General features: G+C 43.8%; 1 protein-coding gene across 4 annotated transcripts in view; it reads left to right on the plus strand.

Annotated features, from left to right (window-relative positions):
• LOC144153684 (uncharacterized) overlaps nucleotides 1-17,299 on the plus strand; it is a 163,729-nt gene extending 146,430 nt beyond the window's left edge. For 3 of the 4 annotated variants that reach the window (XM_077685354.1, XM_077685356.1, XM_077685357.1), the window contains 5 exons: nucleotides 8,594-8,623; nucleotides 9,103-9,129; nucleotides 11,218-11,325; nucleotides 13,302-13,409; nucleotides 15,539-17,299. In XM_077685354.1, coding sequence (XP_077541480.1) covers nucleotides 8,594-8,623; nucleotides 9,103-9,129; nucleotides 11,218-11,325; nucleotides 13,302-13,409; nucleotides 15,539-15,645 — 380 coding nt within the window. In that variant the 3' untranslated portion in view covers nucleotides 15,646-17,299. Of the gene's footprint in view, nucleotides 1-1,676; nucleotides 1,704-8,593; nucleotides 8,624-9,102; nucleotides 9,130-11,217; nucleotides 11,326-13,301; nucleotides 13,410-15,538 lie in introns of all 4 variants that reach the window. The other variant, XM_077685355.1, reaches the window with a different exon arrangement.
• The last annotated feature ends 856 nt before the right edge of the window (nucleotides 17,300-18,155 follow it).

Below are 18,155 nucleotides of genomic sequence, written 5' to 3' on the forward strand. Positions count from 1 at the left end.
CTTGCTCGGTACGAGAGTGCGCGTCATTGCCTACGGCCCCCGTCCGTTCGTCCTCGTGTCGTCGTGTGCATGCGCTCTGTACTGCAGAAAAGCCGCGAGTTGAATGTCGAAGCTGCTGTTGGTGATCATGGACTCCACATGACACAGCCGCGGATGGTTCGTACGGCCGAGGAAGAGTCCGCGCTTCGAGAGGCTCGGCGTTCAAAGCATCCACTAGAGACGAAAACTCGCGCTTGCGAAGTACCGAACGAAAACGTCGGCCAAGACGACCAGCTCACTCTGGTCTGGCTCAACATTAGGTCATCGAAATGTCATGCAACCGACGTCAACCAGGGCACCACAGCGATAATAAACTAAACTTTGTGCCCGTCGATGATAACCTACGACAGCTTCACCATTCAAGTCTTGCGCGTGAGTGCACGCTTCCGGGAATTTTGTTTGTAAGTGATTTCTTCCCGCCTTCATTGACACGTTCTTAATATCGTCAAACACTGGATTCTAGAGAGCGGGATGCCAATAAAGAATTGCTCCTTTATTCTGGCCCTGGATCATTAAAACGGCAAAACACCATCCTTACCTTTTGAGGCTGGTTCGACCAGTTGAACAGTCTTAACTGAGAGTGGGGAGTGCGGAGCTTAGGGGGCTCAACATATAATGAAAAGCCTACCAGCCCGCGTAAGAAATATAACCCTATAGAAATAACTAACGTATATAAATCCGCAGTTGCCGCCTAACCATTACTGAAAAAATGACGTCGTTTTTCAAAGGCGGGTTAGATTGGCAGCGGACTAGGTTTTTCTTGGTTACCGTGTTTCTTTTTTAATTTTTTCAAATATCGTAATGTGAGCTGTCTAATGCCTTACATCTACACAAGACTGCGTTGATTGCGAAGTTAACATATTTACAGTATATAATAGTGTCGCTACAGGCCATTGCAAGAAATGAACACTACAAGAAACTCCGAAATTTTACCAAAAAGAAGGAGAAGCCGTTCGATACTGTATTCGGAACTAACTCGGCAAACCTTCGTCCGAGAACAAAACACAAAGGAAGTTAGAATTAAGTAACACAGTCGTGACGGTCTGCCTTATGCAGCATCAGTATCTCGGTTACCATAAAACAAGAACAAAAGCAAACGGAAATGAAAACGTAAAACATAAAACTAATAGCGAACTGATGTATCTAAGATGTATCTAAGATGTACCTAATTCAGGGCCCTCACGATAAGCGTAACAGAAACACACAATACTGAAACGATGATTGAATCAGCTTATAAATTCAGGAAGGCTACCGAACCTAGCGAACATGCTTGACTGAATATGAAAAACCATACACGATGAAAAAGACGGCGTGTGAGTTGAAGTGTTGCTTGAATGAAGTGCTGCATCGTATTTATTATCCATTCCTTATGAGAGGGTCACCGGAGGGTCGTTAGGAATCTGCGGCTCACGGGCTACTTGTCCTTTTATCTACTTCCCGTTGATCACAAAACCACCAGCGACGCATGAGCGATCCACAAGTTGGTCACTGATTGGTAACCAGGGCTGGGTTACTAGTGACCCACATTTTGCCAGTCACCGAGTGATCCTTTAGACAGCAGACCCAACAGTAGCATTCTGTCATTCGAATTACCACTTACATTCAATTGCTTTTACCCCTGCACTCTTTCGCTGCAGCCACATTGCGGCCAGCAACCAGAAAATGTGAGTTCAATGCGTTCTTTCACCAATGTATGTCCTGGTAGTGCCGCGTTTACCTAGCCCAAGGCTATCGCCTCTTTCTTTCTTTCTTTCTTTCTTTCTTTCTTTCTTTCTTCAAATCAAGTTCCTTGCGGAACTACCGTGGTAAAAGCAATGTTTGTACAGAATGTGTTTGGCACAGCCTGCATGAGAGAGCGGCTGTGGCAACGTAGTTGTCAGTTGCAACATAACTGCAAATTATGATGATGGTGGCTAAAGGATACTCTTGAATAGAGGTGTTCCAAAATGTCGTCTTCCTTGTTACAGGGATTTAAGTGCTGCTGTTTTTTTCTTTATTATCAATGGTGAGGTATGCTTGTTTCTCGACCATGCACTGTGGCTAACTAGTGCTGTGACGACACTATGTGCACCCCTTCCCTACTCCTTTTCAACAGGTTCTCTGAGTATTTTTGGGCGAGAAGAATGAAAGCGAGAAGATTACGGATAGCTATAGTTCAAAAAAGCTGTTTCTATGATAACACGTACGGTAGTCCGTTGCTCATAGCGGCTCAGGCGCACTTCCCAGGAATGAGGTACTACGTACATGTATAGGGCATATTACGGTGGACTGCAATACTACACTATTGGCGTGAGGGGATCAGAGCGCACAGTGAACTGAGCCTCTTCAAGGCCATAGAGGTGACCAAGACGCAGGTAGAATGGGGGGGGGGGGGGGGGGGCGGAAGAAGAAAAGGAGAACTTATAAAAGCCAATACCGAGCCAACGGATAAACATTAGAATCGCTAAGTGCGGGAGGGAACGTTTACATGATTCGATAAAATATCCCACGGAAGAAAAAAATAAATCAAATTGAAAAATAAAGGGGTGTTTGCTACCTGATCTCTCTAGGCATCACCACCAAAGGGAGCTCCGCTGCAATTAAACACGTCGACGCGTTCCGTTGTCTAGCCAGGCGAAGCATTTCAGTTTCTGTTTGTAAATAACGTAGCGATTGCCCGCACGTTAAGGTGTGTCATTGCACCATCAAATGAAATGTAAATGAGACGAAATTTGCACTTTTTATTGACGAAAGAAGGGTTCGAAGACACTTTCTCCACCACACATGAGCACATTTCGCGGTGGGGTTTGTAAATACGTACTTTGCGAAGTGCAATGCACAACCCTCTCGTCGGTCTTGAAAAGAAGCTTCAAGTTTATGAATAAGCATTTGAAATAAATTGTGCCCTTTTTCTCGCTTCTTTTCTTGAAAACGAGAGCCTCGTAGGGATTATAATATGGATTTTCAGCTCGATCAGCTTTAGACATCTTGCAAGTATAAATAAAATTATGCTTAGGTGTAATCTGCGAATTTCGCGTATTGGAAGCTGCAAATCAGGCTTTACTCACAACAGGTAATTGCTTATGTTGAGTCCTCACTTTCGTTCAGGAAAGGTCATTTCAAACGACTTATACGGCTTTTGAAAGCGCCTATAATTCGTGCGCAAGCATACTCAACGGAATGTACCGGTCGATTTTCGAGGAACAAAGGGCAAACTCCAATTTCAGGTGGATTAATGGCTGCATGGTAGGCTCACTTCCCTCTATCACTTCCGGAACCTCACGTGTATACAAACTTGGCATTTCCTATTATTAAAGGAGCCTTTCTTGATGAAGCCAAAAAAGTAAGATGAGAAATTCTTGAGAATAGCTACACGTTTCAGTAAGAAGTAAAGGGGAATAGAAGTTGAAGAATTTAAAATTACGTCGTACGGCTTGCATGCAGTCATTCTTAGCCCGCACTCTCTCCCTCCAGCCACCCCGCGACCAGCGCTGAGCACCCGTGAGTACGACACACGGCTATACTTGCAAGTTCTGTACGTGCGAAGTAATTCGAAAGATCAATTTGTAATTTCCGGGTACTCTCAACGAGCTATCTCCCTTTAAATCGCCTTTCAGCACTAAAACAGTTTATGAATTAAGACAACTGTCTTGAAGAACAAAAAAGTCGCAACTGCCAGATTGCTTGGAATGGAGGCGCTTATATCTAGGATAGGATGGTACCTACGAACTGGGAATACATTACTGACATTTTTGCGTTACTGTTTTGGAGGCAGTGAACACTTGGCACTATAGACGTATCGAATGAATGCTACAATATAATTCTGAATGCCTGCATGTCTAAGTTCTGTTGATAACATTTATTTTGTGTAATGTCATACATTTATTACTTACCTCTATCACATATTTCAGTATTGCAATGTCGTGTTTAGTGTCCTGAAAAGTTTCTTTATTCCCGCTCTATATGTTGGATACGTTTGCACAGACACCGTGGTATTCATATTCGTTTGTTTCCTACCGACTGATATCTTCCTTTAGGACGTGTTAGATACGCCGGTTACTTGTGCGGAATCGATGTGGGCATGTAGCACCCACTCGTGGAGGCCGCGCAGGATTCCTTCTAGCAGCACCCTTTAACGTTTTCCAAGAACTTTCCTTACGCTCTCCCTTTCCTCTCTCCCGTTTTCAAACCCAATGTTTGCGTCTGTCCTTTCAGTCCACTCACAAATCGTCCCCTTGGAAGCGCACATTTCGCTGTAACAACTCACACTAGTTTGTGCGTGTGTGCGTGCGCAAAAAAAAACGCGAGTGTGCGTGTGCGTGTGTGAAAGTTTATTTTCATCAGTCCCTAAATTCAATGGCGTCTTTGTTTTAAAACATCATCAGAACGTTCAAAATGTCCACTTTTCCTGGAAGCTTGTCACCGACTGCCTAATTATATTAAAAAAAAAAACTCTATTTTCATTAAGCAGCCATACCTTAGCTACCCGTAAAACAACTCTAAATAGCAAAATTTAAATATTGTGATATTTTTGCACATGAATTGGCCTCAGGACTGTCTGGGCTCCTTGTAACGCACGTCTTCTTTTAAAATAACAGATGGCATAATACCTAGATAATGTTTAGAATCTATCGGCGGATGTGCGCAATGGAAAATCGAATTATATGAAGTACGCACCCTGTCACGTAATAAGGCAGGACAGGCATTGGCACCAAAAAATCTGTGAGACACGTATTTGTAGTCTGCCGAAGGCAACAATCACCGGAACAACTACGCGCAGTTAAGTACTGCTGCTCCTTCCGACGAGAAATATCTAGAACTGAAAAATCAGCTTTCACGAACAAAAAAATAAACACGAACATAATAATTGCCTTGAGGCAATATCTGAAGTAATTCGTTTAAGTGAAAAAAATATAAAACGAAAAAGGAGCCCATGCACTCCGCTCAGGTGCTGGAGGGCGAAGCTCTAACAGGATGCGGGTTTCTCTTTCTTATTTTGCTTCCTACGATGCGCTCTCCTTCTTTACGATTGTAGGCAGACCCAAGAGCGTAGCTACCGTCAGTGCCTTCAGAGTGCCGTCAGTCTCTCACCTCTACTTCTAACACATCTATAACATCTTTTTTTCTCGCATGCGCATGTAGTTGCACGGAGGAGTTTTCTGCGTACATGCCACTGCCTTATGTTTCGTTCGCCTCGTCATATGAAATTTTGTTTTAATAAATTGTCCATGTCTTCAGTATGCAAGTTTGACACGGCATCTCTACACCACAGCCGGTCGGCTGGTTTCATTAACGTAGTTTAAAAAGAACGCTATCCCTCAAAGCGTTGGACCAAATGTCATGTCGGGCGATTCTATGCGCCGTTCGGACGTGTACTCAACGATGCCATCACAATGGTTAGTGGTAGTATCAGGCCCACTGTTTTATGTACAACCCTCTTATTTATTACTTAAACCCCGAGGTTTCGGTCAAATAACTACGTATTGCAGTAATCTGTAATAAAAAGTTATAGACGGCTATGCTTTAAGGAATTGCGGGTGTATTACTACTCGCTGTCCTAAAGTTGTGCAAATACGGCTGTTTTGAGGTTAACACGTGTTTTCGCTGGTTGTCCTATACTTGCGGCGCAATAACATGTCATTCAGCAATAGACAAATCTGTTTCTTCCACGTTGTTTTAACTGTTGTACTAGTGCTTCAATTTTTCGTTAGGAGAAACAATATAATAAACAATAAACCATTTACCAGTACATCAAAGTTACAAATCGTTTTCCACTCTTGCGTTCTCTAGAAATCCTCAGGCAAGAATTATTAATAAATGAACAAAGATTTTGTCTGAATGTCTAATAGTTGACAGAATCTGCACCGTACTGATCATGCAGTATTTTCGTATGCGTGATAGCATCTTTCCCTGGCTGTTCAACTGGCTACAGCTGGGGAAATCTCACCTTTCATTCTTTCAAAGCCGTAACACAAAAAAAAAAAAAAACGTTTTCGCGCTGGTCCAAACAGGTAACATTTTACTGCTAGTCCAAACTGGTCCAAACTGCGAATTTAGGTTGACAAAATTATGGGAACAACCATCAGCAGAGCGCACTGTTTGAAAGCGTCAGTTACCTTTGCGTTCTGTATCTGGCGCAAGACCTGGAAAAGATTGTCGATGTTTGCCTAATCTTCACAGCGACCACGGCACGGCACTGCGACCACTAGTCCTCTAAGTTTGTTCAGTGCGGTGTGTCGTTTTTGGTTCATGTTATCGTTACCCACGCGGGCTGTTTCTCTGATACTCGCCCCCTTTTTCGCTTTCTTTTGTTCTTAGACTCTAAAGGAAATAGTAAGTATTGTGGTTTCCTGCATTGTGCTCATTTCTAGTTGTCTTTGTGCATTTACCCTGCATCGCGTCCTTGTGTGTTGTTTCGTCTGTAAAATTTTCCCCCGGCACCTTCCCGGGTATTTAATGTTCCCCTACACTTGTTCACATAGGATTGGACGCCAGAAAGGACTGCTCCTTCTTACTGCCCCTCGATCTTTAAAAATAACCTTATCTTTTTATTTTTTCCTTGGCCAATCTAGGTTCCCAAATTGTCATAGGTGACCGTAGACATTGTCGTGGCTACGGGTACGAAAATGCGGACAAATGCACCAGCTCACAAAAATGCGAAGCGGCAAAACAAAAATGGCTGCCTATCTGCTCGCGTCGGGGCTGCAAATGTCGTCTAAATGACATCCCTTTCTGCCGCCGCCTCTGTCACGTATCTGCCTCTCCTTTCTCATCCGCCCACCTCTTAACCCTCCTGTCTCTGTCCACCCATTGGAAGTTTCCAGAGTTCAATTTTGCAGCATTCGCTCTGCTGGCTCGTAATCGGTTTGGACTGTTAGCGCTCACCTATCTTTAATTAAGAGGACATGGCAAACACCAGTTATACATAGAAGTTTTTCCTAAAAGAAGCTTAATATTATCATGCTGCTTAACAAAGTTGAAAATATTGAGCACCTTTCTAGATTTATAAGACTGAAATTGTTGGGCCGATACAATCATCTCACTCAAAAATTATTTCAACTTTGACGTGGCGGCTGAGTTGAGGGTCGGATAGACAGAAAGATAAACAAGCCAAAATTGTCTCGTTTGAGTAGCCCAAGATTGACTACCGTCTTTAGAAAGCACCCAGAAGAGGATGCCCGTTATCACCCATTCATTGCGCAAAATCAGCACGCGCATTTTATACGTGACTGGGCGTTTGTACTGACGTCTCTATCAAACTTTATCGCATCGTATGAATGCTACCATGCAGTTAACACACTGACAATTATATTGCTAGTGTTTTGCACCATTTCGTGACTGCTGCCGCATTTCATGACTGCTCACGAAGTGTAGGGCGAAATTTGAAAGCCTTTGCTAAGTATCTCTTGCGTTTTTAGGAACGTCTGTTGTGGAGGAGGCTGGCTCTATAAATTGAAGTAGGGTGTACTATGTCATCATGCCTTCTTTAAGGACCGATGCCGTGACCACGATTTGTCGTTTTGAGTGCCTGAAGCAATCGATTAAAGCAGAATCAGTGAATAGTGACTTCTACACATTGGATCCTCTGTTTAATCTCTGCCTATGATCTGTCCTTTCTCGATTCAAGTCAGTCAAACTTACTTCGGCTAGCATGGCGCACAAAATCTTTTTTTTTATAGGAATTGAGACCAGCACACCATTGCAACGGCCGTGGAGCTGAAGACAGTTGCCGGCGTTGCCCCAAATATTTTTTGGAGTGGAGTGCGCTTCTTACGGAGCCCAGCCGATTGATCAATCTCCCGTTCGGTGAACGCAGTCCTAGTAGATTGTTCTCTGCCATAAGTTATACAGAAGGCGACCAAAGCTTTTTTTACATATCATGAAATAGCATACCGGGTTCGGTGAGCGGCTATAGTGGATGACAGGTTGGTTATGTGTTTACGCAAGCGTGCGCTCCTTTTTTCGCCTTTTCTCCACCACGCTGTATACTTCCCTAACACCCTTTACCCCGTTCAGAGTACCGAAACAGGCTTTAGGTTTGCTTAAACCTCCCCCATTGTTTTGCTGCTTTTCTCGTCGTCCTTCCCCTGACTGCAGTGCCGAAAGCCGAAGGTGAATTCGCCCGTTGGCCCGTTCCTGCAACAATAACCACGTGTATTGACTTCTGTTATGTTAAAAAACGTCCGCCGCTGAAATTGACAGAACTTGGTGGACCAAAATTCGTGCTTATATAGATTTGAACTATCCTTTTCTTTTGATCAATAAAATAAAAGCCTCAGGAGCGCTGCGAACGTACTTTACAGCAGGTAAAATTACTTGACGTGTGAACATTTTACAAGTTACGAGTTGTAAAACGGGCCAATAATTCGAATGATGCATTCAGATATGTAAGCACTTCAGCAGCAGTTAAGATTCCCCATTCACCCTCCGAGAAGAAACGTCGTGCTGAGTTGAATCAGATATTTACTGTGGGTTTTATGATGTGGACTCATTTTTCTGAGCCCACAAAACACGACCATTGGCAATCCTATTTAGTGAATATCTCTCATGACGTCTTTTGATTTTACGTTTTCAGCGACACAAGACACAGGCTCGGCTGGTGTCAGTAAGTAACATATCAATCGCTTTCCGAAGTAGTTCGGCGCCTATACCTGTTATTTGGCTTTTGGATACTGAACCCTTATAGGGGTAGCGGTTACACTATTCTTGTTCCGCTCATTAATATATTTACCTTCATTTCACTTTGTTTGACGCTGCTTGCTAGTTTCTTATGTTTGGTCCGTTCTCGTGAGTGGAAGCCTATGTATTGGCTCGTTCGGCAATTAAGTTTTTGTTGTAAACATTTCCTATAGCGTTTTCACCTTCGCAACTTTGTAACGCTACTTTGTAGCGCTACACGTAGCGACTTAGTGTCTTTGTAGCGGGTTTTGTACGGGAGGTTCAGTAAAAAAAGTCGCATGGCTACAACATGGACTGGGAAGTTTAGATATTTGATTATCGTTCCGTGAGAATCACAAACTGTAGAGAAATGTAAGGCTGTCACTGATCTTAATCCTCCTTTTCTGTTCCATCTACGCCTTACAGCGAGCACCGGGTCGGGCTTAAATTTTGGTAAGTAATCAGCGCACCCTATCATTACTTTTGTACCGCGAATGTGATTACTTTTTGCATTTATCAACTGCAAACTACATCCGACGGAGTAGTATTAGGCTGAGATTAGGGATCTTTAGTTTAGCGGATACCATGCGCAATGCAAGGGGTGGCGGGCACGGGAAACCGACTGCGCATGCGCGTGCGGGGTCTACCAGCCGGCCACCCCTCATAGGAATGAATGTGAGGGTTAGGCGGAGCGAGCTGCGCTTCACCGAAAAGAATGCGTACATGCTCACTTTGATCGCAGTACCCGTCGCCGCCAGCATGGCGTACGCTAGCCGCTATGCTAAAAACCTCTATTGTTAAAATTAAAGTTGAAATTAGAAAACCGGCAAACATTGCAAGGTTTGAATTGGCTGCACTACGAAGTTTGGGGATCCGTAATAAGGTTCGTAGTATCAAGCCTATTCAACATTAGTAGCAAATTTTTGTGATAATTAAAAATGTGGTTGATCCTTTTTTTATATGAACCGGTAAAACACGAAAGTAAAATGTGCCCTCACAAGAGTATTTGAATGTTTATTGTGCATCGATAGGAACTTTCACATCGCTATTTATATTTCGTTCGTGTGGCACCGTTAGACGCGTCAACATTAGACACTGGATTACACGCGCCGTAGCCTTGCGGAAATCCCATTGAAGCCCAAGGCACTCGCAAAGCGTGCAAACGAAACCGAACGGGTTGTCAGCGAATAGTATGGTGAAGTCACAGTACGCTACAGCGAAAGGAGCATGATATGCGGGTCGGCAGCAGTCTTGTGGGTGTGCTTGGCGAGCGACGTCCTGCTGGCGGGTCGCTTGGGCAAAGGTGAGACCACATTGGTCCTTCTCCGTGGCGTGTGCGAGAGACACTTGCGTTGCGACGACCTCAGCTTGTGGAACCCAGCGGCGGCGTTCCACAAGCTAAGCGGCCTTACATGTAGGCGGCGGACGGGTAAACACAGCAGCTCCCGCTGCTACACGCTGCCCTATCGAGGCGCCAACTATCGGCGCTTATTAGCGTCACGACGCACTACTTCGCTTCACCTGTCCTAGACGACAGCACCATCTGAATGAACAAGTTAGGGGGAACACAAGGCGCGTTCGAACAACTATCCGAGCATGACTTCATGGCTCAGTCGGTAGAGCGTTTCACACCTCCCGTTACGGCAAGAGTAGTCGTGGGCTCGAAACGTGGCGCCACCGCGCCAATGGAGCTTTTTCTGGTGATGTCATTTCCATGACGAAAATGACGCCGGTGAGGTTTGTGTAATCCGGCATAAAACACTTTTGGGTTAAAAACGGGGCACATTTCCGTATAGAACTTATTCCAACGCGTCAGCAACCATGGGTGACCAGCAGTAGCTTAAAATTTGTTCCCGCACTTGCCTACCGAGGCATCTTGGTTCTGGATGAGCAACAGGATGCGGACTGCGGCGTTGAATCCTCTCTTCATTAACGTCAGGAGCTTGCGACTCACCCTCGGGCTTTTGAGCCTCGCTACTGAATGACAGATTTTTGAGCCTGGTGACGAGAGGAATCGCCCTTCCGCAAAGGGGTAACTGTATACTGTTTTATGGATGACTCTGATGATGTCATGTGGCTACATAAAACATGTCGACTCCAGTCGTAAGTGGTCATTTTGGTGCTATTTAACTGCGCGGGATAACGATGACGATTGTGTCCATTGCGGTGTGTACACCGGGACAATTTTCTGCTCTCAGTGAGGTCGAAATGGCGTTTTTTTACACGAGATTGTTGAAGGTGGACGCAGGAATCATTGAATGTGCTTGGTGACCAAGGCGTACTTAGAAGTTTCTAGGAAACGCCAGCACAACACTGCACAGCGATTTCTGATAAAGCCAGTTTGCAATTTCCTTGGCAGCTTAAGCAGGTCGACCGTATGAGCCGTTGATTTCGGAAGCCGTTAGAGTACAATTCCCTTTCGCCATTCATGCGTACTTGCCTATTGGACGGGAAAGGTCGAAATAGAAGGTGTTGCCACGTCAAAGTTTTTAATAGCTTTTGTGAAACTATCACGTGTGTGTTATTTTTGTTTTTTCTTAGCGTTCTGCGATAGGGCCCGGTGCGACAAGGTGTGCCGTGAGCGCTTCGGCCAGACCCTTAACTCGTCTAGCTGTCTGAAGAACGCCTGCAAGTGTGATGTGCTGGAGAGTAAGTGAAAGATAGTGTTTCTTTCTTATAGAGACTTACGTACCGATGAAGACTGGCACGGGGAACACCCACCTAACTTCCAGTACACGTCACTTGTTCCAACACACTGATTTATTTTTGTTCTGGAGGAACTCAGAGCGCGCTGAAACATGAAGATGCATCGAAGTATTGCAAAAATGGGCATATTGGAAATCCGTCAGCAGTTAGGAAACATGCGTACAGAAATTACGCACGCTTAATATGCGTATTTATTCACATGTTTTCAGGCTAATGTAGCAGTTTATCACAAAGTAAAAATGACGCCAAAAATGTTAAAAGCCACATTTGTAGGAAATAAAAAATGACCGAAAAATTCTCACACTGATAATCAATATCTTACGACACCACTAATTTTACACGAAAAAAAACAGGAATTTAAAGCTATTGGGGCATTTTATATCTCATAGCTTGTCGATATGATAAGGCCTCCTGGATAAAAACTCAGTGAAGGGGTCTAAAGGTTGCAGATCTAATACATGTTTGTTTATTTCTAGCATCTGAGTAATGCCGGCATCGCACATTAATTAAGTTATGAAAGTGAGATCCCCGGGAGCCAATCCCTTAGTTATGTGACGCTCACTCGAGGACTGGGGCTGCTCGTACAAATACTGCTACAGCCCGGTTGTGTACAGGTGATGCAAACAACCTGCCTGCATATTTAAGTCAAGTATGGAAAAGATTTTCACAAGTTTGCAATATAATGGATGCAGAACAAGAACCCCACTTCTTGCGGACAGCATCACTTACATCGCGGACATCCGTAGCCGCGTTCGTAATGTAATATGTGAATCAATTTTAGGGTATGGGCTTACAATTTACGGTCTTGCGTCGCCTTACAGACTTCACGTCTTACATATATAGCATATTAAAAAAGGATTGCCCTGAGTATAAATCATGGCACTTGTTTTCATGGCGAAGAGGGCTCGGTTAGCATGGACTTGGTAGATGTTTTCCTAGTGCAAAAGCACTTCATTTGTGACATATACCACAAAAATTTCCTTTCCTCTGAATTCAAACCTACCAACAAAAAACCGCGGCGTCTCCGTTCCATAGAAAAATGTATTACGCCGAGGGTGTACACAAATTACAGCAAAAGGGCACGAAATTTTGATGTGCAATTTTATTTTAATAAGCTTCCGCTCAATCCCTCTATGTCGTCCTACAAACAGGCTTCAAAATTTAATTATGTCATGGGTAAAGAATATAGATTAAGCAATTATGCACCATTCTATCTACATCGCTTTAGGCCATTTAAATTATGTTGAATATATGCTTCACGTGTGACATCGATGCCTTACTTGATGGCTGTATTGCAACTCACAACGAAGAGTCGTGAATTCTGTCAATTTTATTACAATTAGTATTTTTCGGGAAATTCTCGCTGTTCTGCGATGAGATTTTTCTGTATTATTTTCTAGTGTGTATGTGATGATATATGTCGAGAAGATACAATTGATCCGGTTCCTGCTAACCTTGTGTCCACAGATTGATATTTTGAATTCACATTTCGATGCTTTGCCTGTTTGCTTGATTTTGACCTTTTTTTAACGGTGCTAGGGCATCTGTTTCGCCTATGTCCAGTTCTGAGGCTGCCCAGCTACGCACACAAGCCTGTGGGCTTATGCGAGCTGGATATTTTGCTGTATTTGTACCTAGAAAATAATACATTGTCCTTGTTATTATTATTATGTAGACGTTAGATTATCTATACGTTGTAACAGACCCTACATGGGACACGTTTGCCAATAGTAACGATGTATATAGTTTGCACATAGTTTGCATATTTGCATATGGTAATGTGTTGAGTGGTAGGACTGCTTACAAGTTCTCCTAGAGAGGCTGCAAGGTTCTTTTTTCATTGATACGTAGAAGTTGAGAAGCACGTAAGTTCATTTCAAGTGCTCAGAAAATGGAAAAATGTGGCTGTTTCTTTACAGCTTGCCGCGCATCAGTGTGCCTGGAGATGTGTCGGAAGACCAATCCTGTCCAAGACGTCTTGAGCGCCGATTGCCTGGGGAATAACTGCAGATGCGCCCTGAACAGGGGTGAGGTGCCCGCCAGGAACATTGGGGTAACATTTTACCTGTAGGCGGCAACAAGAAATCTCCTTCGAGAAACCATACAGGCCGTACCTCTTCTCCACCTGATTCCTATGATAAAAAAATTACCCAAGACCCCTTTTTTTAAAAAAAAAACGCTTTCTGTTTCACAAGCACCTTGCACTTTGAACTGACACAATGACCCGAGTTTAACTGTGACGGAAAACTGCATGCCTACGGCTAGTAGCGTTTTCTTTCTTCTCCCAAACAGAGACGTTTAGCTTGCCGATTATCCAAAAAGCGTTTCCGCGTTCCTTCTCGAATGGGCCCCACCAGCTTTCAGTACTTGTGATGATGTTAAGCCCTATCTTCCAATTTACGGACCTCGATTGCGACTCGTATTTGTTAAGTATCTAGCCAAATGCAGACAGAACCTTTACGAGGGTTGGTGTAAGGCGAAATAACGTCGCGCAAGGATACATTTCTCATTTAAAAAAGCGAGCCTGCATTCCATGACAACGCGTGCAGTTCAATAACACACGCATGACACGTACCACGACCCTATGCACGACCCTGATATATATATATATATATATATATATATATATATATATATATATATATATATATATATATATATATATATATATATATATATATATATATATATTATATGTAGCATAGCAAGGAAGACAATAGCGCGTTGTCCGGTTTCTTACATTATTTAACTCCCAACAGTTTCGGAAGTAAAGCTTCTTTAATCAGGGGTTCTGTTAGAATGACACAAAACTTCTGTACACCCGTTGCATACGCAGGACTCCTTTTCTTCTCACCCTCGTCAAGAAAGGAGAACCCTTTGGGAAAGTGAAGCAGAGGGAGAACTAGCAACAACATTTCGTAACTCTACAGCAGTGGAAACGCAAGCTGTATAGAGAGAGGGGATAAAAAAGAAAATAGACAGCGGCCAGTGGGAAGCATCCCCAATCGCGGCGTTGACGGAGAGCAACTGGACGCATAAAACACAACGGATGCATGTCCGCACGAACGACCGCGCGTGGAGTTGGGACACGAATAGTCAAAACTTGTAAGCCCTCGCGGAAAAGCGCTAAACGGCTATGGTAAAAAGAACGAAAAGAATTACGAAAAGACACTTGTTGAGCTACGCTTTGAGACGGTTTAACGTCCCAAAGCGTAGCTCAATAAGTGTTCTGATACCTGCGCCATCTTTAAGTGCTGTGATCGACGAACATCTAATCTGCCCATAAACCCTGTAAGCTAGACGCTGAAATACTGGAGGGTAGAACTGGGAAACAGTGGAGCCTAACAGGATATGTGCTCGACTGTACCCTGCCCGCATTTTGTTTCATCAGTTAAGCTTGATTCGACACAAAGGTGAACAGACTAGGGACCTTACATATAGTGGAGTGGTTTTGCCCTTGATGTCAGGCAATAGAATGCACCTGCTTCCAGGAAGATTGGCAAACAATAACTCTTTTCATTAGATTGTCCAGTTGGTCACCAAAATTCCTAAAAACCCGTGCTAAGTTTGAATATGTTAAATAAGCTGGCGAACACAGTATGGTCTGTTTTTAACTGTTTTGTGCTCTCCCTCCGCAGTTACTGTAGTTTAGGACTTACAGGATTACGACAAAAGTTCTTTACACAAACCTAAAAGTGTGTTTTGAAATTTCAAGGTTTTGGTGAAGGCTTTGTTAGGTTACGTAAGCTACAAGGTGTGCTATCAATTGACATAGAACGGGTGAATAGTCAATTGCATCCGTATAAATTCAGTGCTTTCACATGACAGTAAAGAAATAACGCGCACAGAAAACCGTGCGGACAATATTAGGCGAAGAATAGTGCTGACTTGTTTCGGTTCAATAAAGGTTTCCAGAATTTTTTAAGTACTGAATTCAATAAATGCTTACTTTTTTCTGCGTCTTTCTCTCTCTCTTGATTTCCTACTTTCATCTCTCTTTTTGCTTTCCTACTCTCTTCTCTCTTGCCGTCTTTAAACCTCCTGTCATATTCGCCGTGGCGAAAACGCGAAGCAAAAACAAGTTTTGTCATCCTTTGGGCTATGTGATACAGATGTACCTGTTTTTAACTTGATCATCACTTGCCCTTGTTTGCAGTTTGCGATCCGGGGGAGTGCCGGCAACGATGTCTTCAGGCGCACGGCAACAAGCTCATATCGGCGGACTGTGCCCGGCGAAACGCCTGCCAGTGCGTGCACAGCTAGGAAGACAGCGACATGAAAGTCGACCCGCGCGTACCTTTTCACGGACATGCAAACGGCCACAGAACACTTTTATACTGAAAGCGTTGCTTACTTGTTACAAAAAGGCAATTCTGCTGAATCGCTCTAGCCATGTACAGCTACGACATGTCTTTGAAATTGGTAACGGCATAAGTGAGTGTACCGTGACATTGGAGGTGTGTTGTTTAAAATACATTGTTTCCCGTGATCCTCAACCAAAAACAGAAATAAGTAAGCGATTTAATGTCAGTTATTACTTTGAACCGTATTTCTCGCGCCGTAATAACTGCTCACAACAGCCACCTGCGCATCGTGTGGCCATTATATTTTCGCTTCTTCTGTTCCTTTCCGCTTCTTAGACTACACCCTCGTAATTCTTTAAATCTATTTCTGTTACTTTTTTCTACCGTCAAGTGTTAAGCACCTATGAAAGAAGATGTCTTGTCAGTGTTTGCAACATTTATACGCAGAGTTCAATTACTTGAGGTTGCGAGGACATTCCTCTTATTTTTTCGTTACAGTGCTATAACTTTGAATGATACTGTCGTTGTTCACATTCCTCTACCCTTTCCCATCACAATTGCGCACATAATACGTAATGTCACATGCCCAGCCGCTCTACGAAAAAAGAGTAAGTCTAGTTCTGGAGTTTCGAGAGACTGGGAAATGCGACAAGGCTTGCACATCGAGGGTTTACACTTTTAGCAAATACTTTGGGCCTTAAAATATGTATGATTACTTAGGCGTTACAAAGGATTACGTGATTCTAAGCCAGTTTCAGCAGTAAGGCAATAAATATTTGACGTGACAGGGACATGTAGATATTATTGTTGCATCTCGTGAAGGCGATTGCTACTGAACATGTGATATTGAAAAAAAGTTACATCAGTACAGCTACGCTTTTATTCCTCCCTAGTCGGTTATCCTCGCTCGTCAATGAGAGCCCAGAAATACCGTTAGTCGTCACCTGCAACATTTCTTGTTAACAGAGCACAACAAACGTTATTGGATGGGAAGGTAACGGGGTGTGTCACTGACAGGAACCTCTAAATAAAATGTCTGTATTTTTTCTGATGTCCGGTATTACTTGGTGCTGAAAAATGTTGCAACAGTAATTATGTTTGATACATGTTTGATATATTTGAGTGAATCTTTGTATGCCTGTGGCGATTCTTGTTAATAGTAGGGGAGCTGCTACGCAAGCCGTTTCGCGTGGTATTAGATATTATTGCCAACAACTGGGAAGAGGATGTGTAAAAGCGAACGTCCTCTTGCAAACGCAACTTCAGCTGCTCAAGAATACATATGCATCTAACACAGGCAGAATTTTCTGGAAGATTTCGGTTCATTAGAGCGAACATAATATTGGTCCTGGATTAGAATGGGGAAGGGTCGGAACCCACGTTGGCACACAGTGGATACATAAAAGCTAGGAGCATAGCCACTTCAGTGAACAAGCTAAGTTTAGGCTCCAGTGCGAAAGTTAGAGAGAACATAAGGTTGGAAACGTAGTCTCAGTCTGAAGCAGTGCCCCTGCAAAGTTAGCCGTGTTACTTATTCTAGGTAAATGATTCGTCTAAACTAACATAAATCTTGAGCTTGTGTTTTTGTCTTTCATTAAAGCTCTTTAGTTTGATGTGGGGAATAAAACAATTCATTCCTGTCGCGAGTGTTACTATGCTCTTGCGGAACACAAAGAGCCATAGGTTGTTCCTCCATGCATAGAAGTACGTATAAGCCTGATAATAATTGTAAGGTGTACAGGCACCAGCGACACTTTCCGTGTCGGACGTGCGGAGAGCTGAGCGCCGGAAGTTCCGGGAACGGGGAACCTGTAAAGGCCGAGCGGCACGGGGATCGTTCCGCGTGCATGAAGGTGAATGTTTTTAGACCACGGATGATTCGTCGCGGGGGTTCTGTTTTTGCCATGAGGTTTACGCGCGTAGTGCAGGCCATAGAAGGTGTTTCAGGGCTGCTTCCCGGGAATATCGTGCCAGTTGCTTCTGAGGCCTTCCGGGTGTTTTCTACGCGTGGGTTTTTTTCTGGAGGTGTAGGCATTGTTGTTTTTGTGCTTTACTTTTCTTTGGTGGTGGAGAGGGTCACCAGTGCTTCCTGCTTACGCGATAGTCGCACGTCTCAGTTTGTGCACGGATTCGGCAATGCAGCCAATCAGGTTGGTGGAGGTGCTGATTGGCATGCGGGCCGTGGGTAGAGGTAACCACACAAAAACACGAGACACGAGGTCTCGGGATCGGATGCTGGGAGTTTTCCAATTCTGCGCACTGTCGGCGTATGATAGTCAGGTTTGGCCCTGGAGGGTCCCAAAACTGGGGCTGTCTTAGGCCAAGGTCCGCGACTGACGGGGGTGCCACGTTACACCAGGTTAATTGACTAGCACACACACTTTGTTTCTTACAATGTTGAAGTTTTACTTCATTCTGTACATAATCTGTAGATGCTTTTTTCGTAAATAGACACTTTTCAGAAACGCA

This window comes from Haemaphysalis longicornis, unplaced genomic scaffold (genome assembly GCF_048455015.1).
Source record: "Haemaphysalis longicornis isolate Haplotype H1 unplaced genomic scaffold, Haemaphysalis longicornis Haplotype H1 scaffold_9, whole genome shotgun sequence".
Classification (NCBI taxonomy): Eukaryota; Metazoa; Arthropoda; class Arachnida; order Ixodida; family Ixodidae; genus Haemaphysalis; species Haemaphysalis longicornis.